The following is a 25870-nucleotide window of genomic DNA, read 5'->3' on the forward strand; positions in this document are numbered from 1 at the left end:
ACTGTCGGTGAATTAGTATGTACAAAAAAAAACGAAAAACCTGATAGATAGATAGAGCCAGGCAGAGTTGTGGATAAGAATGCCGCCGGGAAGATATTTGGTGGCCGTGGTAATTTCCGGCGAGTTAATGTCTGCGGCGGCGGCGGTTTTATGCGGCGAAGGGTCGTTGAGTTTCACTCTGGAGAGGGCATTTCCGACGAGTCATGGAGTGGAGATGAGTCAACTCAGAGAGAGAGATCGAGTCTATCACGGCCGAATCTTGCAGTCCTCCGGCGTCGTTGATTTCCCCGTCGAAGGCACTTACGATCCCTTTCTCGTTGGGTAATCCCTATAAATTCTCTCTGATTTCTTCTTTATATCTATTCAAGAAAGTTGCCGAAGTTTCTATTGTACCAGATTCAAAATTCTCATATAATTGAGTAAAAGATAAAATCTTTGTGTCTTGAGTAGAAAGTTTTGGTTCACGAATCTTTAACTTGATTGTATTTCTATACTTTTCAAAGTTATGTTGAATGCCAAATTGCAAATTGTTGAAATTATCTGTATATTTCTTAATGGGATTTTCACTTCTCAGTGATTTTATCTCTGTTAACGAGTTGATTTTGGATTGGATCTTGTCCAGTTTTGATTGTACTAGGAATGCAAAGGAGGATTATTTAAGAATAATATGAATAGTTGATTGATCTGTTAGGGTTTTAAACAATCATTACTGATTTCTTAGCTCTTATGAATATGGTTCAGGTTTTACTTTACTAGGGTTCAGTTGGGTTCTCCACCGAAAGAATTCTATGTACAGATTGATATTGGAAGGAATGGAAGCAATGTCTTGCGCGTACGGCGTATACAGGGAAAAATACAAATAATTATACACTAAGCAAGTGAACGGACTACTTTACCCCTTTTATTTAACTTCCATTTAACTTTCATCTAACGGAAGGACCAACATTGGAAACAATTCAAAAGTCAAGGGACCTAAATTGTCTAAATTAAAAATCGAGGACTAATTGTGGAAAATCAATATAGTCAGAGGACCATTCCTGAAATTAACTCCTTAGAGCATCTACATAAGAGGTTTATTTAGGGATTATGTACGATTTTGAGAAATACAAAGCCAACATGAATGAAAGATTAACAAGAAAAAGAAGGTTGGGGTTTATGGCAAAAGATGTGGGACTCACATCAAAAATAAATCAAACGTGACAGGCCTTGCGTGGCTGTTGCGCTAAGAAGTTTTTTTTTTTTTTTTTTTTTTTTTTTAATCTTTTTCCTCTTTCTTAATCACATTTATAAAAATTATTCAAAAATTATAAATAAATCCCACTAATATGGATGTTCTTATAGACCCAGGCCAGATCAGAGCTAGCTTATGCGGTGTTCATCCTCTCCGGCCCGAGGGATACGCTCGGCGACAAAGTGACAAGGCTTTGGATCCACCACTTTCAAGTAGCCATGTGGTTGTGTGGCCACATCAACCACAAAAACGGACAAAAACAGGATCCACGACTTTTCCGATTATCTAGCCATCTAGCCAAAGGAAATTAAAGCACAAGGAAACCATACATCAATAATATAATGGCCTTGTTTGGTAAATGGCCGGTAGCGGTTAGCTGATTGTGTTAATTAGAGGGTATAACTAGTTGATAACATTAGCTGTTATAGAAAAGTGTTTGGTAAATTAGTTGTTAGCTGATAGCTGTTTGGTATAATTTTTTTTTTTTTTTTCTAAAAAAGCTAATTGAAAAAGTTGTTTGGAATAGTTTTTTTAATTTTAATATTTTGGAGTTACAAAAAGCTAATTAACCAAACACTTATATTGATATTTTAACTAAATCAAACAATTAATAGTGATAAAAAAAAAAAAAAAAAAAAAAAAGAAGCCAAACTTGACCTATAGGCCAATTTTTTACCAAACAGAGCCAATATAATATGTTCCTAAAATGGTGATCGAGTAAAGCACAATTCTCATACATTGAGGTTACGAATTCGATTCTTATGAACATCCTCTTACTCCAGCATATGACACGAGATCTTCCTAGTGTGGCTGGGTTTATTCAGTGCAACCCTAATATGGTGACTACGAGTTTTTCACGTGCCAAAATAAAAAAGAAATAATATTATTATCCACAACTTTTGTGAACACTCGTGATTATTTACAAGTTAGTATTTGTTTTATATTTTCTCAATACCTCTTACCACGTAATTTTTTCTATTATTGTGTAAACATACTCATACATGAGAACTGTGATCATATCCCTATTTTGGACAAAGGATGGGTTGCTATCTATATCAATGAACAATCAATCTAAATCTTGTATTATTTAACACATTTTATATAATTAAATTGGTATAAAAAGATGGATAATAATATATATGTTACAAGTTACATATATAATTACTCTACCATTTTATGTAAAATGCATTTTGTTGCTAATATTGCCCATGCCACACAAATTGTCATTGTCATATTAATAGTGATGCATGCCATGTTTAGCTACTTGGTTATGCAATTATGACCAACGAACTGTCATTTTCAATTTATCACAACTTGTAAATGATAGAGTTAATAATCCATGAAAGAAAATTGAGACAAGTCACATATTGTGCTAGATTATAGGTGCAAAATTCATAATCTGTTCTATATATGACTATCAATTTAGATATATTTTTAAATATAATAGCAAGTAATTAATCATGAAATAAATAATAAAGGTATATAAAAGTATATTTTAGCAATAAATAGTTGTTCAATCGAGCACTGTGCGAATTTTACTATCTTGTGGGAGTGGAAGAATTTCACCCTCTTGTGTAAGTGGTTGTTTGTGAGCACCAAAAACCAATCTTCCCATTTAATGAACCATTGAGTTAACATGATTTACCTATCTACAATTTTGTCATGCTGGAAAGGGCCATTGAGGTGGGTAAATTATTATGTGGACTCTGGTCCACCTTGCATAGTTTACATATTAACACAATTTACCTTTTGAAAATTCACAATTTGTGATGACTTTGTATTGTATTAACAAATTATCAAAACTTAAAAATATAATTTATATTCTAAATGTTCGCGATTCTAATACTAAAAATACACAAATTAGGATCAGGGTCCACCTTGAAAGGTAAACCCTAGTGCATGGTATAACAACAAATTGAGGTGAGGGTGGACAAGTTATTCAAACTCACCTAACACAAATATTAAATGATTGAATCTTGCGAATGAGATACATAGTTATTTATTTTATTTTACTCAAAGTCTAAAATAAATAATGCAGTTGGAAGGTCGGATATTAGATTTTTACAAATAGTGCATTATAATAAAGTGTTATGAGTCAAATTTTGCTAAGTTAAATTATACAGGTATGATCTAAATTGAATTCAAATGAATCATACAATAATGAGAATAGGTATTAAAAAAAAAAAAAATCAAATATAAAGGAAGTTATATTTCAATTGTTACCCTAACCCCTCAAAATTGTACACCGTACATGAATCATTACAAACGTGGAATAAATAGTAGGGTATTTTGATTTTTGATACGTAAGGTCCAAAGTAAAAAATGAAAAATGAAAAATAAAAATAAAAAAATAAATCCCAATCTCAGCCTCGCCGGTTCTGCGTCTTATAGATACAAAGGAAATTTACTTGCCGAACACCTTCCTTCCCTGTCCCATTAGATCTCAGCTTCGTTTCTCCACGCTCCACCGTTGTCTCAGCGACTCTGCTATTGTCTTCTTCTGCCGGATTTCAGGATAACGAACCAGAGAGGTAAAATCACCTTTCGTTTTCATCTCCAGATCCATCAACGAATCAATCAATTTTCAATTCTGCGTTCCATTCAAACGTAATTTGATTTTGTTTATCTGATTTGATTTCTAGTCATTTTGTTTAATAAATACTGCACTCACTTGTATTTTCACCGATTTCACCGCTATCGCTGTTGATCTAGAGTTCGCATAATTAGAGTTTTACTGTTTGTCAGTCTGTCCTATATGTTTTATTACGGAGAATGAATCATTCGCTTATATGCGCATGGATGAGTTGTATGTGTGCGTTGGTCAATGCAGATGATTGTGATATGATGGAGAGAAGTGAATGATCTGGAGATCACTGAGTGTAGTGATTCTATATATTTATTTGGTTGATTCCGTATGGTATGTGATTTTATTTGTTTTGGTTGATTTTCCAGTTCAAAACATGCCGGCTCAAAATGGTATTGACATGGAGGAGGGAACTCTGGAGATTGGCATGGGTAATTTCTTAATATACTACATGAATATGGAATGCACCAATCTGCATATTCTCATATGCTACTTGAAAATTGCAAACCTACTCCAGATCAAATCATTATTCGATTTACATGTGCATTCTTATAATTACTGGTAGTGGTATCAGGCAAGCTACAAATGAGCCATTTATTATGACTCACAGGTGACCGGGTAATTTCGTAACATCTTTGGGGTGATTCTAGTGGTTTTAGAACCTTCTGGCTTTCTGTAGTGCATAAGCATTTTTATAGCATTAGCTAAAAAACTCAAGCAATGGGAGAATGTTTGCTGTAACTCATAATTGTTTAGAGTACTCATCCTTCACTATATCAGATAATTTGCCAGTGGATATTGAAAGGAAATATTCTTATTTTATTCTGAACAGAAGGTTCCATTTTCTTTTTATATATTTATTTGTGGTTTTGACTTTGTAATCAATTCCGTGAACTATCTAGGATGTGAAAGTCCTCAAGTTCCATTTAAAACATTGTCATGGACTTACATTGATGCATTTTTGCAGAATATAGAACTGTTTCTGGAGTTGCAGGGCCTTTGGTGATCCTTGACAAAGTCAAGGTGATTATATTACCTTTTATTATTCTCATTCTGATCTGTTTCCTTTGTGTACCTTCGAAATCCCTTTTCTTAATGTGATATGACTGAGATTTGTACAAATAAATATTTTGTGGCAGGGACCCAAGTACCAGGAGATTGTTAATATTCGTTTAGGTGATGGAACTACCCGACGTGGACAAGTTCTGGAAGTCGATGGGGAGAAAGCTGTTGTTCAGGTTAATTGTTTCTTAACCTCTTTTGCTGGATAGTTGCCCCTCCCCCCCCCCCCCCCCCCCCCCCCCCCCCTTTTCTTTTTTAAATTATGTTTCTTTCTTTTAACCTTCAAACCATTTTAAGGTAACACCAGTTTAGCGCTAAATTCACTTAAGTAATTGATCATTTGCTTCATGTTTTATTTTTCTAATAACCAGGTTTTTGAGGGAACTTCTGGAATTGACAACAAATATACAACGGTGCAATTTACTGGGGAGGTATTATTCTTTCTCATTCTCATGTTATTTATTTATTCATATAGAAGCTCTACTCTTAAATATTCCAAGTGAAATGCCTCAGCTTGATGTTCTTTATTCGTCTCATTGGAAAAAAAAAAAAGAACATTTGTTGATGATTTCTTTTTAGTACCTTTGATGATTTCTTTGTTACAGGTTTTAAAAACTCCAGTCTCCTTGGATATGCTTGGTCGCATTTTTAATGGTTCTGGGAAACCAATTGACAATGGTCCTCCTATTCTTCCCGAGGCTTACTTGGACATTTCTGGTAAAATTTTATTTCCAGAATATCCTTGTGTTATTTATGTAGATTCTTATCTGTTTTGCACTCATGTATATACTGGTTGACTTCAGGAAGTTCTATCAATCCCAGTGAGAGAACCTATCCTGAAGAAATGATTCAAACAGGAATTTCAACAATTGATGTCATGAATTCAATTGCTAGAGGGCAAAAAATTCCCCTCTTCTCTGCTGCTGGTCTTCCTCATAATGAAATTGCTGCACAGATCTGTCGCCAGGCTGGTTTGGTGAAGCGGCTGGAGAAATCTGAAAATCTTCTTGATGTAAGTAATTTTTTGTGAATATTTACCTGTTTAAGTCTTATGCATTGTGGGTATTATCTATTTCCCATAATAACATGAGGTTGAATTTTTTTGAGCTAGCTGTGTAAGCAATTCATATTGTATCAATATATCTGTGGATGAGTGGTTGTATTACTTGCTCATATATATGATACATTTGTCATTGAGTCATATTAGGAATTTAGGATGATTCTTATTTTTTCTGCTTGCTCATGATGTCAATAGGGTGGTGAAGAGGACAATTTTGCCATTGTCTTTGCAGCTATGGGAGTGAACATGGAAACAGCTCAGTTTTTCAAACGTGATTTTGAAGAAAATGGATCTATGGAGAGAGTGACCCTTTTCCTGAACTTGGTAATTTTTCAAATAATATCATACCAATAGTTTTATTTGTTAATTTTTTGAACAATATCATATTATATAAAAAACTGGAAAAGCTATTACGATGCAATGGCCGCTGCTAGGTGCCAGACCATCTATCTCTGTAAGTCGGAAAACCCCTTTCCTAACAGTGTAATCAAGGCCAAGGCCGAGGCCAAAAATGAAACCCATGGCAAATGTCCAAGTAAAACCAAGATTATCTGTATTCGATACTTAATTATGTGTTCTTCAAGGTGGAACTATACATTCTGTCCATTTATGTGTGCTTCATACTTTCTTCATGCAGGCTAATGATCCTACTATTGAACGTATTATTACTCCTAGGATTGCTCTGACAACTGCAGAATACTTGGCATATGAATGTGGGAAGCATGTTCTTGTGATATTGACAGATATGAGTTCATATGCTGATGCTCTTCGTGAGGTATTTCCTTTGAATTCTTTATACATCATCATCTCATGTTTCTTCATGAGGATGTAGTAGAAACTTGAAGTGGGTTCAATGGTGGGGCTTCATGGTCAAATTTCCTGAATATTTTTTTTCACATTGCTGGAACTGTGGCATTAATCGGTGCTCTAGGTATCTGCTGCTCGAGAAGAAGTTCCTGGAAGGCGTGGATATCCTGGTTATATGTATACAGATCTGGCAACAATCTATGAACGAGCTGGACGTATTGAAGGAAGAAAAGGTTCCATCACACAAATTCCAATTTTGACCATGCCTAATGATGGTAATATTCTACTACTTTGCATCATTATTTTTCACCAACTTATTGCCTACATTTTTTGTGAATCAGCATTCCTTTGTTTATTTGGACAGATATTACCCATCCAACTCCTGATTTGACGGGTTATATCACAGAAGGACAAATATATATTGATAGACAGCTTCATAACCGGCAGGTAACACTGACATTCATGCATCATATATTAGTACTTCTAATGAGGAAGTAAAACTTCCTAATGGTCATGTGCCTCAAGCTTATATAACACTGCCTAGGATATGAGTAAAAGCATCTAATCAGTAGCATGGTCAACAAGATAGCAGATTGAATGTCAAGGTGTTCATATACGTATTCTGAGTTCCTGTACCTCCTGCCAGTCATTTCTTGAGTTTTGCCAGGAGGTGCCTTGTGTTCTGCTGCTGCTGTGTTAATGCCCATATTAAATTGTTGAAATCAATGTGATTCATGAACTTGATTTCCTTGAAAAATTATGTCTAGTTTTAATAGGAATACTATTTCTGTGTTTCTTTACAAATAACCCTCCATTCGAGCCCTGGAGCTGATTTATCTGTCGTTAACAGCTTCCAACATCATTGTTCTTAATGGAAATTGGACTAGTAGATCTGAAATGGATTTTTAAATTTACAGATATACCCACCAATCAATGTGCTTCCATCCTTGTCTCGTTTGATGAAGGTAAGTCCATGGCTTTGTTTGCATGCTCTAATTGACAAAACTATACGAAGAGTTGGAGAGGAAGGAGTATAATATTGGAGTTACTTGTTGCAGAGTGCTATTGGAGAGGGTATGACTAGGAGGGATCACTCAGATGTTTCAAACCAGGTAATGATCAATTGTAGCAGACTGACTAGCAGCCAGCTCAATACCCGTTTTACTCTTTAATTGTAGACTGAAGTCTTTTTGATTTTGTTCTTTATGCATATAGCTTTTGTTTTTTATTCTATTTCCAGCTATATGCAAATTATGCCATTGGGAAGGATGTCCAAGCAATGAAAGCTGTGGTTGGAGAGGAAGCACTTTCTTCTGAGGACCTGGTTTGCTACTTAACAAAACCCCGTTTGTTTACCCCCTCCTTTTTATGTGATTGAGTGTTCAGATAGCTAACACATATATCTTAAATGTAACAGCTATACCTAGAGTTTCTAGACAAATTTGAGAGGAAGTTTGTTACCCAAGGAGCATATGACACCCGCAACATCTTTCAGTCACTTGATTTAGCATGGACACTCCTCCGAATCTTCCCTAGGGAGCTTCTACACCGTATCCCAGCAAAGACCCTGGATCTATTTTACAACAGGGATGCTACTAGTTGATGAGCAAGAGACCAGATTTGTACTCTAGTCCCCCGGTGTGATTTGAGCATCTTGAGATGTTTTATGCACGTTTTCCTTGCTAGGTTGCCCATCTCTAGCTCCTCCGAGTTCAATAAAGAAAGCCTCTAAATTGAGTTCTCAAAACCTAGTATCTCCAGCATTCAAGAGACAATTCATATTTTTTTAATGGTTCATGTATTTTATATTTTTGTTATCCAAAATGTGGCATGACAGGTGGTTGGTTTTGCATTTGTATTACTCCATTTGTCTAAGTTATTTTTGGGGCTTTTAGAAACTAGGAGCTAGTAATAACAAGTACTTTACGATTTGTTTGTGTTTATCTAGGCATCATTCTTTCCGTCAGATGTGTCACCCTTGCAAAAGTCAAAAGTCAATTTGTGCAAAAGTAAGGCTAATGCATAAATTTTTTGGTATGTCAAATTTTGGCAAAAGAAAGTATTTCCGGTCCGAAATTTAGAGATGAGAGCAGCTTGTCTAAGATAATGATTTTTTCCACAAAAAGCCAGAAAATAAGTTTTAATAAGTTTTAATAAGTTAATATAAACACAATTTTACAATGACCGAGTTAGATAATTCTTTACTCACAAAAAGTACAATAATTATGAACTCCCATTCTCTCTCCAATTATAAACTCCCATTCGTTTCAATGTTCCAATTATATGCTTACAAGTTAAATTCTCTCCTAGTATCTTCTTTTACATGTAAAAATTTAGCAAATTATTAACATAAACAAGTTCATAAATTAATATCAAACACTCGCCGCATGGCAACATAACTCCAAAGCCGCCTTTGTATATACCAAGGCACCTCAAAACATCAAACCACATAGCAAGAAAACTAAAAGACACAAGACTCGCCACCGCCTGTCTAGTACCCAATTCTGTGAATAATGGGTACCAAACATACAGGGCAAAAGACTACAACACATGAAATAAAACGAAGACCAGACTAGTACAACATTACTAAACCAAGAGAATTCTTTTTGACAAGCGTTATTAAAGCAGAGTTTATGAGCCAGCACGGTTCACTTCTTCTTCTGGGCAGCCTTGGTAACCTTGGCACCAGTTGGATCCTTCTTATCCACACTCTTGATGACACCAACAGCAACAGTTTGACGCATGTCCCTCACAGCAAAACGCCCCAGTGGCGGGTACTCAGAGAAGGTTTCCACAACCATAGGCTTAGTCGGAATCATCTTCACGAAACCAGCATCTCCGTTCTTGAGGAATTTGGGCTCCTTCTCAAGCTCCTTACCAGACCTTCTATCAATCTTAGTCATGAGTTCAGCAAACTTGACAGCAATGTGGGAGGTGTGACAGTCAAGCACAGGGGCATAACCATTACCAATCTGGCCTGGGTGGTTCATGATAATGACCTGGGAGGTGAAGCTAGAAGCCCCCTTGGCTGGATCATCCTTGGAATTGGAGGCAACATACCCACGCTTGAGATCCTTAACAGCAACATTCTTAACGTTGAACCCAACATTGTCACCTGGGAGTGCTTCTTGAAGAGCCTCGTGGTGCATCTCAACAGACTTAACTTCAGTGGTCAAACCAGAAGGTCCAAAAGTGACAACCATACCAGGCTTGAGGACACCAGTCTCCACACGACCCACAGGGACAGTACCAATACCACCAATCTTGTAGACATCCTGAAGTGGGAGACGGAGGGGCTTATCAGTGGGCCTCTTAGGCTCATTGATCATATCAAGAGCCTCAAGGAGGGTTGGGCCCTTGTACCAGTCAAGGTTGGTTGACCTCTCAATCATGTTATCACCCTCAAACCCAGAGATAGGAACAAATGGGATCTTATCAGGGTTGTACCCAACCTTCTTCAGGTAGGATGACACTTCCTTAATAATTTCATCATACCTAGCCTTTGAGTATTTGGGGGTTGTAGCATCCATCTGTGCAGATTTCATTAACAAACACAGGAGGTTAGATATCATTTCATGTAATACCACAATGGATACCATGCACATGGATTTTAAAAGAAAAAGCAATTAATAACCTTGTTGCAGCAGCAAATCATTTGCTTCACACCAAGGGTGAAAGCAAGCAAAGCATGCTCACGTGTCTGACCATCCTTGGAAATACCAGCTTCAAAACCACCAGTGGTGGAATCAATGATCAGGACAGCACAGTCAGCCTGTGAGGTTCCAGTAATCATGTTCTTAATGAAGTCACGATGTCCCGGGGCATCAATAACAGTGCAGTAGTACTTGGTTGTCTCAAACTTCCACAGAGCAATATCAATGGTGATCCCACGCTCACGCTCTGCCTTGAGCTTGTCAAGCACCCAGGCATACTTGAATGACCTCTTGTTCATCTCAGCAGCTTCCTTCTCAAACCTCTCAATCACACGCTTGTCTATACCTCCAAGCTTGTAGATCAAGTGACCAGTGGTGGTAGACTTCCCAGAGTCCACATGGCCAATGACAACAATGTTGATGTGAGTCTTCTCCTTACCCATGATGGATTACGAGAGCTGGAAAAGCAAAACCATAGCACAAGTTAGAGAACAAGTTTGAGACTCATTTAGTAATTTGTATATGTTATTTAAGAGTCTTCAACGGGGGATTATAGATTAGTAACATTGTTGAAAGGAATTATTATCGCAAGCTATATACAATAGAATAACAAATACACAGAACCTCAAACAGCAATAATCCAGAAACATCACTGCTTAAAAATTAACACCTCAAGTTTATCTAGACATTTTATACACTTTCGTGTAAATTTTCTTACCACAACTAAAGAAGTACAGAAATACATATCACATTGAAGCACAAGGACTCCATACAAACTAATTAAACAATAAAAACAAAAATCGCACACAGAAAAAAAAAAAAAAAATCCTCAAACGCTGATCAGTAAAAAGGATTTAGACAAGTGACGAATCGGAAGCGTATGTAACAAAGAGGTTAAGAAATACAGAACATCGAAGCAACTTTTTCCGTAAAGCTAAAAATTAAACGAAACGCGTAAATGGATTCAGAAACCACAGATTATAATAAAATCGCGACGGAAGCCGATTCATTCCGAAAGATGCAAAATTCCGATGGAAATTCATAAACAAATCAACATGCATAAATCGAAGGACATTCATTCACATCAACTTCAGAAAATTCAATCTGAATAGATAAGAATCGTGCCAAATATCGAAGTCGATCTGAGATCAAACCTTACGAATGCAAAGAGAGTTTACCCTAGAAACCTGCGGCGGGCCAAAAAGAGCTGAAGTGAAAGCAAGGAGTAGGAGATCTATGAAATACGGAGTATAAATAGGAAATGCCAACGTCGTCGTTCCAAAGGGAGCAGTCCTATTGAATATAGTATAGTACTCCGTATAATCGTATATGGATACGGGGTACATTTGTGTCCCAGGAGTTTTATTTATTTATTTATTTTTTTTGAAAGAATAATTTTTCAAGAGTTAATGTCAAAATAATCCTTTAACTATGCATTCAAAAAAAAAAAAAAATCCTTTAACTATGGTATAGTGTTATACACCTATACGGAATATAGTTTTTAAAAATAATTTTTAATTAGAGTAACATAATGTTATGTTTTCTTTTTTGAGTTCTCCTCTTTATTTAATTAATATAAAAATGTGTCTTTGTCATATTATACAACAAAACATCTTCATAATTACAAACTAACTGTCTAACTAATTTAATTAGGATTACCCCTTATTTGTCACATCTAATTAAAAAAATTAGTAGTTAAAGTTAAAAACACCTTATAAGTTATAAGTTTGTCTAACAAAATTTTAAAAATGTTTATTTTTGGGTGCATTTGGAATTAGTGGGGTCAAAGGCCTAGTTTATCTTATACTCATTGTCGGTATGCCTCGCGCACCGTGAGCTAAGAGATCTCTAAGGGCATCATCAATAGTTGAAAATTTTGGGAAGATTTTACATGTGTGATTAGGAAAGAGAAAATGAAAGAGAAGGAAAAACAAAAACAAAAATCTGGAAAAAAAAAAAAAAACCGCGCCCAGGCGGGCACAAGAGTTGCTCCTCACGCAACGTGAGGCGCAACTCTCCACTTTGTTGGGAGACCCACCATGCCTACTAAAGTCTCTATTTTGCAGGAATAAAATTTTCACAAAATCTTGTATTCCGATTTGTTAAAACTTAACCCAATAAAATTTTACTGGTCCAAAATTTGGCAAAGAACCCCCTGTTGGGATGCCCTAAGGCTATCTTCATCTTTAAAAAAATCTCTTTTTTCTAAAATGGACCCCACTTCCACATTATCAAATTTACAAATTATCTACTATTTGTTCTACATCTCTGCAATATTCTTTCACTTTCTAAAATGATCACACTTTCATATTATATTATAAATATAATAATATAATAAATAATTAAAGTACACAAATAAGAAATAATTTTTTTTAAAAAAAAAGTACACACGGCAGCCTTTGTCAGTGTTAGCACGCTTTCTAGTTAAGAGCATCATTATCTTTATCAAATGTACTAAGAGAATCATTATCAGTTGAGGATATTATGTCATTATCAGTTGGGGATATTATGGGGTATAGTAAGAGTGATTAGGAAAGAGAATGTGGGAGGGGAGAGAAAAAAGTTAAAAAAAAAAAAAAACTGAATTTAAAAAAAAAAAAAAAAAAAAAAAAAAAAAAAAAAAAAAGTAAACAGTGAAGTCAGGCACGCCCACTAGCGCGTGCAGGCTTTTGCCAACCTGTGCGCGTTCGTTTTCTTTTTTTAGAAAAAAATAAAAAATTCTGACATTATCTTGTATCTTGTAGGAGAAATAATTTTAAAAATAACTCCACCCCACATTTATAAATAACTCCACCCAAGTTATTTCGGCTCTGTTTCGCAAACTTAGCTGAAAAGCTATAAGCTAGGAGCTAAAAGGTGAAAAGGAGCTGCAAGCTGAAAAGCTATAAGTTCGGAGCTAAAAACTGAAGAGCTGCTATGATTGAAAGTGTTTGGTAAAATTAGCTTTTTGATAAGATGATAAATGTAAAAAGACTAAAAATGACATCTTCATAAAATTAAAATTAGTTTGTTTACATATTAAAATTTAACATTTTGTCTTTAAAAAAAAAAATTAACATTTTGAAATAAAACTATTAGCATAATCATGATCTAGCATATCATAATGAAGTAGCAATATTGTTGCAAATCTAATAATAATAATAATAATAATAATAATAATAATAATAATAATAATAATATTTGCGGTGAAAGTTGCGGATAAAAGAGAAAAGAAAAGAGTTTTAATTGGAAAGGTAAATTATGTTATTTATTTAAAATAATAAGGATAAAAAATGAAAAAAAAAAATTAGGAAGCTAGGAGCTTATTTTGGAACGCTACCTAGGTAGCGTTCCAAAATAATCTCTTATTGTAAGCTATGAACTTATTTTGGGAACATTATCAAACAGAGCTTACCTTATTAGTAGCTTAAAATAAGCTATAAGCTCCTAAATAAGCTTTGAGGTTCTGTTTGGCAAACCTAGCTGAAAAGCTATAAGCTAGGAGCTGAAAGCTGAAAAGCTATAAGCTCGGAGCTGAAAACTGAAGAGTTGTTAAGCTAGCTGTTATGATTAAAAGTGTTTGGTAAAAATAGCTTTTTGATAAGCTGATAAATGTAAAAAGACTAAAAAGGACAGCTTCATAAAATTTAAATTAGTTTGTTTACACATTAAAATTTAACATTTTGTCTTTAAAAAAAATTAACATTTTGAAATAAAACTATTAGCATAATCATGATCTAACATATCATAATGAAGTAGCAATATTGTTGCAAATATAATAATAATAATAATAATAATAATAATAATAATAATAATAATAATATTTGTGGTGAAAGTTGCGAATAAAGGAGAAAAGAAAGGGTTTTAATTGAGAAGGGTAAATTATGTCATTTCTTTAAAATAATAAGGATAACGATGGAAAAAAAGTTAGGAAGCTATGAGCTTATTTTGAAACGCTACCTTAGATAGCGTTCCAAAATAAACTCTTATTTTAAGCTAGGAGCTTATTTTGGAAACATTACCAAACAGAGCTTATAACTTATTAGGAGCTTAAAATAAGCTATAAGCTCCTAAATAAGCTCTGCCAAACAGAGCCTTAAGGTAGTGTTTCATAATAAACTCTTATTTTAAGTTAGGAGCTTATTTTGGGAACATTACCATACAGAGTTTATAGCTTACGCAAATTATGCAGTGGACTCGTGTCCACAATGCATTGTGGACACGAGTCCAAAACGACGTCGTTTAAGGGAAAACACGTCATTTCAGTTAAAAAGAATTGATTTTGTCTCGCCGTTAACAGCGTTATTCGTTTGTGCCATTATGAATGTACAGTTATGGGATTATGAATGTACAGTTATGGAATTATGAATGTAAGTTATAAAATTATGAACACAGAGCTCTGACATTATGAACTTACAAGAATAAATACCTAAAATGGTCCCTCGACTATAGCTAAATTCACAACTCGGTCCTTGACTTTTAATTTTAACCAATTAAGTCCTTAATTTTGCAATTTTAACACGGCTTGGTCCTCCGTCTATTTGACCGTTTGTTGATTGTGATTTTTGAGGATATATATATAATTTCATGGTCCATCGTCGATTTTTAAGGTTCCGATTGCATTTTCAGACCGTACTGTTACATTTGAATCCACCGCCGAAAGCAATCTGCCAAATCCTGTCGCCTTTCTTCATCCTCCCTTTGGATTCAATGTAGTTGAGTTCGTACCAGAGTGAAGAAGACAATGTGTTTCTGAACCGGTGCAGTATCATCCTGGAGGCCTCCATGTGCTCCGATGAGAGCTGCGGGTTCTTTTGGAGATCGCCGATGACGGCGCGGGCGCCGACGTTAATGCAGATGTGTTCGAAGGACCAAATCGTGTTAAAATTGCAAAGTTAAGGACTTAATTAGTTAAAATTGAAAGTCGAGGACCAATTTGTGAATTTAGCTATAGTTGAGAGACCATTTTTTGTATTTACTCAACTTACAATTATGAACATATAGTGATAAAATTATGAACATAGAACTCTAAAATTGTGAACATCGAGCTTTGAAAATTATGATTTTACAGTTATTGAATTATGAATGTACAGTTACGGAATTATGAATGTACAGTTATGCAATTATAAATGTACAGTTATGCAATTATGAATGTACAGTTATGAAATTATGAACATAGAGCTCTGACATTATGAACATATAGTGATAAAATTATGAACATAGAGCTCTAAAATTGTGAACATAGAGCTTCAAAAATTATGAAGTTACAGTTATTGAATTATGAATGTACAGTTATGGAAGTATGGATGTACAGTTATGGAATTATGAACATAGAGCTCTGACATTATGAACTTACAATTATGAACATATTATAATAAAATTATGAAACATATACTCCTATAACAAAGCGGTTTGAATTTTTTTTTTTTTTTTTAAAAAGAAGAAGAAGAAGAAGAAGAAGAAGAAGAAGAAAACAGTGCCTAACGGCACTGTTACCCGTGTCCAGCATGCATGCTGGACACGGGTCCATAGCATAACGATTGTATAGCTTATTAGTAGCTTAAAAATAAACTATAAGCTCCTAAATAAGCTTTGCCAAAAGAGCTCTTATTTTAAGGTAGGAGCTTATTTTGGGAACATTACCAAACAGAGCTTATAGCTTATTAGTAAGTTAAAATAAACTATAAGCTCCTAAATAACTTTTGCCAAAACAAAGTCTGACATTAACCCTATATTATTTTCTATTCTGGATGCTCTAAGAAAGCTTGCTAGACACATGACATGATTTATAATAAAAAATAATAATATTTGTTTAGCCCGATTAGCTTAAGCGTCCAAATTTAATAGTCAAATGTAGACTGATTCAATACAATGGATTCCATTTAAAAAGTTAAATTCAATTAATTTCATTCCACATTCATGCCCATAAAATGAGAGAAAGACAAAGTAGCACGGGGAATTTATACTCCAATACTCCATTACCCAACAAGGCACCACACTTTAAAAATGTTACTTTCATACTCTCTCTAGTTACAACTCATAACACCATTTTTTTCGATTTTATTTTCATATTTGTTATTAACCTGGAGTCAAATAGTGGAACTCCTTTATCAATTCGAGTGATGAAACTTAAGCGAATTTCAAAAAAAAAAAAATGGTGAGTTTGATATCACGATAATAAACAACTACTAATGACATTTACATAGATGAGATGGAGCATACAAATAATTTCAATTAATGAGAATATGAATGTCTCAAACATTCCATGATGAGAATTTGGACTAGAACATTAGAGAAGTGGAATGCTGCAAAGTGTAAATCATGAGTGTTGATTTTATAACTTATGTAGTCGATGATTGGTCAATATGATCAATAAGAAATCAATATTATTACTATGAATAAAAAGGATTTCAAACTTATTACAAGCATTTTTTAAGGTATTTATATGGCTTGAACATAATTATGATATTTAGTCGAAATTAAGAACCCAAATTCTCTAAATCATGAGCATTAATTACAAATTGATTGTTTACCAACAAAGGATTACAAGAATTAAATGATTGTCCATAACCAATTAAGAAGGACGGATAAAAGTTACTCCGTAATAATTTTGTCCCGACTGAACATTTGGAAGGATGTAAATCATGGTAACTCAACTGAACATGAACTACAAAGGCTAGACATTTGCTTACTGCCTACAATGAACCCTCTTCACTTTAAGAGGTTGCTACACACTACCGCTGGTGAGACTCGGTCCCTGATTATTCTTTCCAACTTTCACCTCTATGACCAGTTGAGTTGCACATGTGGACCATAATTTTGTTTCATTATATGCTGGCATAGTGTACAAACAGTTTGGTAATATATGTAGACAGTTGAATACACCCCGTGATTTACTTTGAGGTGTAATCTGATATGTTTTTCAAAAACTAAAATCCTCCGAGCGGCCGAAGGATTTCTTACAGTGAGCAATGGCGGCCTGAACATTGTTGTCCCTGCTACACACTAGTGTCCCGCTCAAGCTAGTAGCGCCACCACCTTGACCTTGATGATGGAGAGGCGACGACTTGATAGAACCGGGGCAGCTTTTCGGATGGCTTCTGCTACCACCGCGATGATCATCAGACGCCACAATCCCTCTGATCGCGTCCAGCTTTATCCCCAGCCGCAGCAGCAGTACCGATGATCTCGATTTCTCCGGACCGTTATTAGTACCGATGATCGCCTTCTTTTGTCTTCTGCTCATCTTTTGGTTTGAATCCAGGCCGCCTCCTGATTTCGCTCTCTGCCTGCTAAAATGTGTTGCGGTTGAAGACGGCGACGGCGATGTTACCGCCTGACTCTGTTGTCGCCGGATCTTCAACATTGAAGCCACCATCCACCGGAAGCTCATAACGTACCGGAATTTTACCATCATGTTCATCACTCCTCCGCCATCCGCCGCCGTCCTAGACCTAGCCCTAGGGATCGAGCGCTATTCAGTCAGAGCATATATAAACAAACATGCAATAGATTGGCGATTACAGATGGATTTCTTGTGCGCAAAGTTAACAGGAACTCTTGAGAAGCTATTAAGACGATTGGAGATTGAATTTATCTTTTCTAGCTATATTATAGAGATTTTGAGAGTTTACGATTAGTCTAAACTAAAGAAAATAGAAATCCTAACAGAGAGATTATCAGAATCTGTAAGCTTAATTACCTGCTCATGCTCAGAACCAGCTGTTTGGAGCCGTCATTACTAATTGCAGAGTTCTGGAAATGATCATCACCCATACTATCATCGATCTGCGGCCCCTCTAACGTATTGAGCAGATGATTCACCGGCAAGAAAAGAGGCACTTTCCGTTTGTTGGGAGCCGGCGGCCAGTCCACGGGAGGTGAATAATACGAATTAGAGGGAGGTGAAGAAATCCCGATGAACGGCAGAGCAGCCTCCAAAAACGACACCCGAAACTCGAGATCATCATCACCCTCGTTTTCATTCCGACATTTCGGCGGAGGCGGCGGCGGATGATCTAGATTTATCTCAATGTAAGCGTCATCATCATCATCGTCGCTATAACCGCCTTGATCAATAATACTCTCATCTTCATCGTTAGATATCGGCCCGAAAGAAGAGTTGAAATCCAGGGAGCTGAAGGAGAAGCTTCTTCTTTGGTCCACCCCTTCCTTTTCCCTTCTGCTGCTACTTTTGATCAGCATGGCAGCCTCTAAAACTCCCAAACTTCCACTCCAAATATGGAGGAACAGATAGAAGAAGAAGAAGAAGAAGAGGCTAAGATGATGATGGATTGATGGTGATCAGGTTGAACGGAAGAAGAATATTTGTTCAGTTGTTTGCCAAAGTCAAAGACTAGTTTGTGTTTGAAAGGTAAACTGCGATTGGTAAGACCAATAAAACAGGGCACATTAGTTGACTGTCTAGACGACCCACTCTTTCCATGGACTAATCAACCTTATGGTACAAATTAAAGTACATATTTTGGGTTGTTTTGAATCTTGATTTATAGCAAGTGATTAGACCAAATACAATGGACCATGCAATATTTGCAAAGAATAATATATGGCTTAAGAGCTTCCTTTATATATAAAAAAATCTAATAATTCCCACCTAATTTTGATAATCCACGAAACAATAAATCTACTACATGTATAATTATGTATGGACTATGGAATACTTATGAGGAACATATTGGAGATAGATCCGAAACAAATAGACCTAGTGGAGCGGAATAAGGCAAATCCGATTAGACCCGGGACCCCAGGATCGAGCCCCGTGCTGCCTTAGTCTGGGCCTCTACCTCGGCCAAGCAACGCTCAGACGGTGTCAAAGTGGTTATAACTAATTCCTCATTATTTCGGAGGCGATTAAGGGGACAACTTAGTATAAATACAACATCCATTGTCTTGTTAGGACATCATCATGATCATCTTCAATCTTCAGTCTTCAATCATGAAATCTATTGTAATAGCATTACATTGCTCTTGAATACGGCATCCTAGTCTATCCTTTAATTATCGAGTTTATTAATTCGGGCCACCGGGTTAATTAAATCTATCTAGTTAGTCCAATCTTAAGTTACTCTAATACATTCAAGATTATGGTATATTATAGATAGATCATAAAAATAACTTCTAAAGTGTTTTCGTAATAAACATGTGACAATAGCAGTGTTGCAAAAATCGCGCCTAGGCGCTGATTAGCGCTAGGCGGGCCCCAGGCACCTAGAGGGCGCCTAGCGATTTTTTCAACATTGGACAATAATAAGATTTAAATCTAAATTAGTTCCAATAAATGAACGATTTTTACCACTTTAACTAACCGTTATTAATTTTCATTTTTTTTTCTAAACAATAATTTACAAAAACAAAATACTAATTGATACGAGTCTATTTTTCTTGGCACATATATAGAAAATCGCACAACCGTGCAACCTACCTTTTACTTGAGATGGTTAGCTCTTCACTCGGCACACTTTAACCAAGTGTTTAGAGTCTCAATTAAATTGGTAACATACACTTTCACCAAGTATTTAATTAGAGTCTCAACTAGACTACAAAGAATGGGGCAAAATACACACATGAGATTAAAGACAAAACCATCCCAAGATTATATATTTTCTTTAACCACAATACACAACTTATATTTTCAATCTTGAATTATTTTTGATTGAGTTTGCTAGCACTCTTGATTACCTGTCTTCAAAACATAGATATGCATATATACTGATATAGTCTCCCTCATGTCTATATCACACCCACACATGCCATAAAGGCTACAAGGGGAGTTGCACCAAGCTCCTAATGTCAGATGCCATGCATTAATCATTGAGCACCATGTTAGGGTATATATGATTTGCATAAAGAATCTTTGATATGGTTGTTTGGATCGGAGCTCCAAAAATAGATCCATCTTTCCTGTTTATTGAACATATTATTAGCTGTCCTTCTCCAAAAAGGCTCCACTTGTGGCAATCCCTGCAAATTTTTGGATTTTTCTAAGTACATAAGACGAGAAAATAATGCTATGATTTCCTTAAATTAATCGATACTTAATGCGTCATTGAAGAGAGCTTTTTGTCTCAATCTGGGCACTGATTAATCCCACCCATATTCAATAACTTGCTTTGTACTTCATATTAATGCTTTCTAGGGCTATTTTTTTTTTTTTTTTTTTACCCAAAGATATCCCTCTAGCCGATAGCTAAAGACTAATCTCCCGTCCCTAGTGTCAGCATACTAAGTGATAGGGGATTGGCCAAGTGGTTTGCTCCATTCACATGGGTCTCAGGGTGTGAATCGAACCCCCAACAGTGTTGAACCACCACGCCAACCATGTTGATTAAGGGCTATCTTATATATCCCTACTAAAAGTTGATGAGTTACTAGTCAATCATTATTCCATGGACCATGGTCTAAACATTTGTGTGAACCATAAATAAAAAGTACATTTTTAATATACTAAAAGTACACGATTTTTTTATATATTATCAAATAATGTATATTCAATACACAAATAATATAATTTTAATATATTACAAATGTATATTGCATTCGTGGTCCACACAATATATAATTTGCCGTTACTAGTGGTTCAGTATTTGCCATTTGGTCCCGGTCCAAGGATCGATCTCGGTCCAAGCCCATCTCTGAATGGAATTGTAGGATGCGGTGTATGTCTATCGTTAGAAAGAACAATTAGTTAATTTACACCTGGAGAGTGTGGTTGAGTGAAAGGGACTCATTCATCCTTAACCAAAGGTCAATGCTTTGATCCTTTGCTTTGGGTATGGAGTAGCCTTAAATCATCAGGCTAGATATCCCACACAAAAAGAGGTGCCTACAATCCAATCCCAATTTTTTGCTTTGGGTGTGGAACAACCTTAAATCTCCAGGCCAGATATCCCACACAAAAGAGGTGACTACAATCCAACGAGGAAACGATGGGATTAGTCATTGTGTCCGATGGTGAAAACCCTAGATATACCAAAAATAATAATAATAAAGAACAATTAGTTAATTTATTCCCAGATTTAAGGGATTACTTTGTTTATTTTTAATGAACCAATTTGTAAATAATATTCCTAATTTGTGGGATTTGCTTTCCTAATTTAACTTCTGAGCTATATAAATATCCTAGCTTGTATTAGTTAGCCATAACCCATAGATTGTCTAGGTCATAAATCCGACAAAGGTTTCATTGGTTACTCCAATTTCTCACTCAGAATTAAACTTGCAATTTTGTGATTAACGAGACAACAACCAGTCTAACATGGCTGAAGTTGCTCAATATTACTTTTTTATTAATTTGTAATAGAGTTGATAAATTTTCGAGTACTTATTAATTTTTGTTTCCTTTGTTGAACCTTATTATATAATGACTTTCTTGCCACCAATAGACCTATTAATCGTGTTAAATTATTTTATTTTATCTTTTTGTTTGCTGTACCCAAAAATAGTTTTTCTCTTTGGATTTTTTGACGCGTCCAAGAAAGATGAAGTTGATTTGGTGTTGTTATATATTTAATTTTTCATGGATTTTGATTTCATTATCTCCTTAACCATTCCACGAAAATTTTTTATTATTACATACGTGGCTCCTTTTGACAAATTGATTAATTCATAAATAATTGACAATTGATAATCTAATTGTTTTTCTATAAAATAAAAAGACTAAGAGCTAAAAACTAAAAAAGACCACGTAATAATCAATATAAAACATGTGGCTACTGTCGAATACTATTGGGAAGGTTTGAGAGCTCATGCACGCCAAGCTCCAAATTTTGAGAGAAAGAAGCCATCCAATTTATTAAAAAGAATAGTTTTAATATGACACAAGTGACAATGTCACCCTCAACTACAAAGCTCTCCTAGCTTATTGTTACAATAATTAAAATAATTTTAAATAATTAGTTTTAAAAAATATTTTAAATTTGAGTTGATATGTCCCCTAAAAATTATAAGAATTGTATGAAATTGGTTAATTATATTATCATGTGCTATTTCATTGCATATTTGATCCTTATTCCTTTCCATCTCTTCGTCCTCCCCTCACTCAAGATCCAATACAAGGAAGCGAGAGCATCAATAATAATCTACCACAAAGCTCTATCATACAAAATATATACCCGATAGCCGTTTTAATTTTGGTTATCTACTACTCTATTTTGCTCTTGCAATTGTTAAATATGTGTTACTCTAATTTCCATCCTTGCGCCAATTGCCAAATTCACATCTAAACTCTTCAAGAAAGGTTTCACCATGGTCATCTAGTAAACCTATTTTAGTTGTGGTTAAGTGTTGATAGTAGATGCTAACAGTTGATTGGATTAAATCAATAAAACAATAAATATATATTATTATAAGTTATTTTAATTTTGTATGTTATTACATATTCTAGCACTAAATAATTAATTTATTAAATACTTCTCTGCAAGCTAATACAAAGTACTATTATTCAGCAAAACAAATAACATAATACGTTATAAATAATCAAGGGAAAATGGCACTTTTTCCCCTCTGAGTTATATACTTATAGCATTTTTTCCCCCTAAGTTATTGAAGTGGCTGTTTTTCCCCCTGAAATGTTAAATGGACATATTTACCCTTAAACTAAATATTTAATTTATTTTTTTCTCCAACAAATTATGACCATAATTTGGTTCAAACTAAACAAACACTATAGCAACCAAACCGAAATATTCCAATTACAATTTAGAATCGAAATTCGATATTTAGAGTTTATTAAAATCGTGAACCGGAACGGACGGTTCATGTTCCGAAAAAAAAAATAAAATTATTTTTAGACTATTTTAAAATAAAAAATAAAATTTTAAAATAAAGACGGTTCAAAACTACGAATCAAATCCGGAACCGCTGGTTCACGGTTCAAGATTCAATTTTTTGATACATAATTTTAATAAATTGACATTTAAATATTGGGTTCTAGATCTGAATTATAACCGTAAACTATTAATTCGATTGCTTTAGTATCCGGTTCAATTCAAATCGAACCGTGGTCATCCCTACGTATACGCAATAATTTGTTGGAGTAGTAAAATAAATAAAATGTTTACTTTAAGGGTATAAATGTCAATTTAATATATCAGGGGGAAAAAAACACCACTTTTAGAATAATTGAGGGGGCTAATGTGCTTATCTAAATAATTGAGGGGGAAAAAGTGCTATAAGTATATAACTCAGGGGTAAAAAGTGTCATTTTCCCAATAATCAATTAATATAATTCGTTATCTATTAAAACCTATAAACGAACTTATGCCATAATCGATCTTTAGTAGAATAAATAACATCTGTATATAAACAGCACGAACTTATATTATTATATATGACCAATGCTCTATTATATTTATCACCTTTGGATATCTGCCACACCACATGCAGTGGACGATTTGATCATGCATAATTTCCAAGTCAGCGAATAATAATAATAATAATAGATCGAGTAATAATAGATCGAGTAAAATCAAACCACATGGATTGACAAACATTATTTTAATTAATTTAATTAAATATCCACATGAGCCATCCTGTCTCCAAGGGGCGGTGCTGGACGGTGAACGAAACAAAAATCACAACTACTCCGTACAAATTAAAGGAAAAATAAAGAGAAAACAGAAGAGGAAAAATACCCACAAGAAAAAAAAAAAACATAAATAATGAAGCCAAATGCTACGCCTTCCTCCGTCTTGCAGTGGTGGCGGAGCGGCGGCGGAATTTCGTTATCATTAAGAAGTGCGGACCATGACACTGCGCATCATATCCTTGAACTCGAAGAAATCAACGCGGCCATCACGGTTTTGATCGACGGAGGAGATCATCTGCTCTACTCTGTCCATCTCTTTGCCTTCCTCCTGCAATCCCAGCTTTGCAAGCACAATCTGTTTATAAATAAACATCAATATATGATGATTAGACGAAACTTTAATTTAGGGCTTTTTGTAAGAGGAATTTAATGATGAATATTAATTTGACTATATATATTTTGTAATTAATCACCTGCAATTCTGTCGCCGATATGAATCCATCGCCATCCTCATCGAACACCTTGAACGCCTCCGTCAGATCCTTCTCGTCCTGCGCTGTGCAGCTAGTACTTGTCGACTCCGCCGCTTCGTCTCCGTTCAAATCATAATCTAACGGAGATCCGAAGAAGGCGTCGTCTAGTGAGCGGTGCAGTGCGTGGAAGTCCTCGAATCTCAAACCGATGTTACCCGGTTTAATGAAAGACCGGACTGTAGATTCCATCTCGGAGAAGTCTGTGTCCAGGCCGAGAAGGTTGAGCGCCCCGCTGAGCTCTTCCACGGTGATCATGCCGTCACTGTTCCGGTCAAACATGTCGAAGATCCGGCGGAGACGAACCGAGTTGAGGCTCTGGCTACGGAGCCGGAATGAAGGAGAACTGGTTCCGTTGCAAAGCATCGCCTTTCTCTGCGCATGAGCTGCACCTTCCATGGCGCTATTATATTATATCTCCCTGCTTAACGAAAGATGAGAAAGCGAATGGAATGGATGAACCGATTAAAAAACAAATGGAAAATCAATACTCAATAGATAGTGTGAGTGTGAGAGAATTGAAGCTCGTAAGAGCTATTTAGTGGAGCGATGTGCAGAGAATGGAAGAAATGAGGCGGAGAATATATGAATGGTGAAACACGCAGAAAAAGCTGCGCATGTGATGCTCCGGTGCACCAACCAAGGAAATACCCAGCAACCTCCCTCGCGAATATTCAACACTAATATTCAGCGTTTTAGATTTTAACGGTAAAGTCGAGGGATTCTAGCCTTAACGCCAAAGTAAATTCTTCCTCACCCCAAGTTTAGAACTTTGCTTACTGCTGAAGCCTCCCTCACTTTGAGAAATTGTTCTCATACTACAGTTGAAGTTGTTCTCATACTACTGCTGGTTAGACTCGATCCCTGATTATTTTTCCCAAACTTTATACCAATTGAGCTACTCATGCAGGCCTAACTTAAAAAGTCATGACTCTGTAGTGTGAGGTCGAATATAAATCTTACTAGAACATGTATTAGAAAAATAACCCAATAATGGTGTAGGAAAATATCGATCAAATTCCTATATGTAGATAAAAATTAAGATTTGATCAATGAATTGATCACATTACTCGCGATTTATGTCTGCAGTGGCTCTAGAAGCGGAGTCTGTGAGTTTGGAATTAGTCCGACCTAATTGAGATTACCAATGCTAAAAAAATAATTTATATATTTATATAATATACTCTAAATTTACAAATTTATAAGTAGTCAATAAATATAAAATTTTGGTGGAAAGCATGAAAATGGGGGTTTATTGATTAGGAAATTAGTTTTGTATCATAACAGACTTTTGGTGGAAGGCATGCAGTGTTAGTATAAAATTTTGGTGTAAAGCATGAAAATGGGGGTTTATTGATTAGGAAATTAGTTTTGTATCATATCATAACAAACTTTTGGCAAAAGGCATGCAGTGTTAA

General features: G+C 35.3%; 5 protein-coding genes across 8 annotated transcripts; 2 read left to right on the forward strand and 3 right to left on the reverse strand.

Annotated features, from left to right (window-relative positions):
• LOC109158762 lies at positions 1–1542 on the forward strand. Its single transcript, XM_019306659.1, has 3 exons — positions 1–321; positions 742–832; positions 1342–1542. Exons 1-3 carry the CDS (start codon positions 80–82, stop codon positions 1540–1542), a joined length of 534 nt encoding a protein of 177 aa, XP_019162204.1. The 5' UTR covers positions 1–79.
• Positions 1543–3598: 2056 nt separating this feature from the next.
• On the forward strand, positions 3599–8708 carry LOC109159216 (V-type proton ATPase subunit B 2). 2 transcript variants are annotated; one of them, XM_019307301.1, is made up of 15 exons: positions 3599–3762; positions 4172–4246; positions 4783–4838; positions 4955–5053; positions 5249–5308; positions 5483–5594; positions 5681–5889; positions 6133–6261; positions 6575–6712; positions 6869–7019; positions 7109–7191; positions 7662–7709; positions 7803–7856; positions 7985–8068; positions 8162–8708. In XM_019307301.1, exons 2-15 carry the CDS (start codon positions 4192–4194, stop codon positions 8345–8347), a joined length of 1464 nt encoding a protein of 487 aa, XP_019162846.1. In that variant the 5' UTR covers positions 3599–3762; positions 4172–4191; the 3' UTR covers positions 8348–8708. The 2 variants fall into 2 exon arrangements, with proteins under 2 accessions (XP_019162846.1, XP_019162845.1); XM_019307300.1 differs by having other exon boundaries at positions 3600–3762; positions 4184–4246.
• A 380-nt stretch (positions 8709–9088) lies between these two features.
• LOC109159157 (elongation factor 1-alpha) lies at positions 9089–11670 on the reverse strand. 2 transcript variants are annotated; one of them, XM_019307199.1, is made up of 3 exons: positions 11576–11670; positions 10379–10855; positions 9089–10274 (listed from the first exon to the last, which is right to left on the reverse strand). In XM_019307199.1, exons 2-3 carry the CDS (start codon positions 10838–10840, stop codon positions 9393–9395), a joined length of 1344 nt encoding a protein of 447 aa, XP_019162744.1. In that variant the 5' UTR covers positions 10841–10855; positions 11576–11670; the 3' UTR covers positions 9089–9392. The 2 variants fall into 2 exon arrangements, with proteins under 2 accessions (XP_019162744.1, XP_019162743.1); XM_019307198.1 differs by having other exon boundaries at positions 11552–11664.
• Positions 11671–17191: 5521 nt separating this feature from the next.
• On the reverse strand, positions 17192–18833 carry LOC109159235. Of its 2 annotated transcripts, none has more exons than XM_019307327.1 (2): positions 18079–18833; positions 17192–17830 (listed from the first exon to the last, which is right to left on the reverse strand). In XM_019307327.1, exons 1-2 carry the CDS (start codon positions 18579–18581, stop codon positions 17299–17301), a joined length of 1035 nt encoding a protein of 344 aa, XP_019162872.1. In that variant the 5' UTR covers positions 18582–18833; the 3' UTR covers positions 17192–17298. The 2 variants fall into 2 exon arrangements, with proteins under 2 accessions (XP_019162872.1, XP_019162870.1); XM_019307325.1 differs by having other exon boundaries at positions 17192–17836; positions 18079–18831.
• A 5041-nt stretch (positions 18834–23874) lies between these two features.
• LOC109159237 (calcium-binding allergen Bet v 3-like) lies at positions 23875–25062 on the reverse strand. Its single transcript, XM_019307329.1, has 2 exons — positions 24396–25062; positions 23875–24277 (listed from the first exon to the last, which is right to left on the reverse strand). Exons 1-2 carry the CDS (start codon positions 24849–24851, stop codon positions 24125–24127), a joined length of 609 nt encoding a protein of 202 aa, XP_019162874.1. The 5' UTR covers positions 24852–25062; the 3' UTR covers positions 23875–24124.
• Between the last annotated feature and the right edge of the window lie 808 nt (positions 25063–25870).

Source organism: Ipomoea nil, unplaced genomic scaffold (assembly GCF_001879475.1).
Source record: "Ipomoea nil cultivar Tokyo-kokei standard unplaced genomic scaffold, Asagao_1.1 scaffold2826, whole genome shotgun sequence".
NCBI lineage: Eukaryota > Viridiplantae > Streptophyta > Magnoliopsida > Solanales > Convolvulaceae > Ipomoea > Ipomoea nil.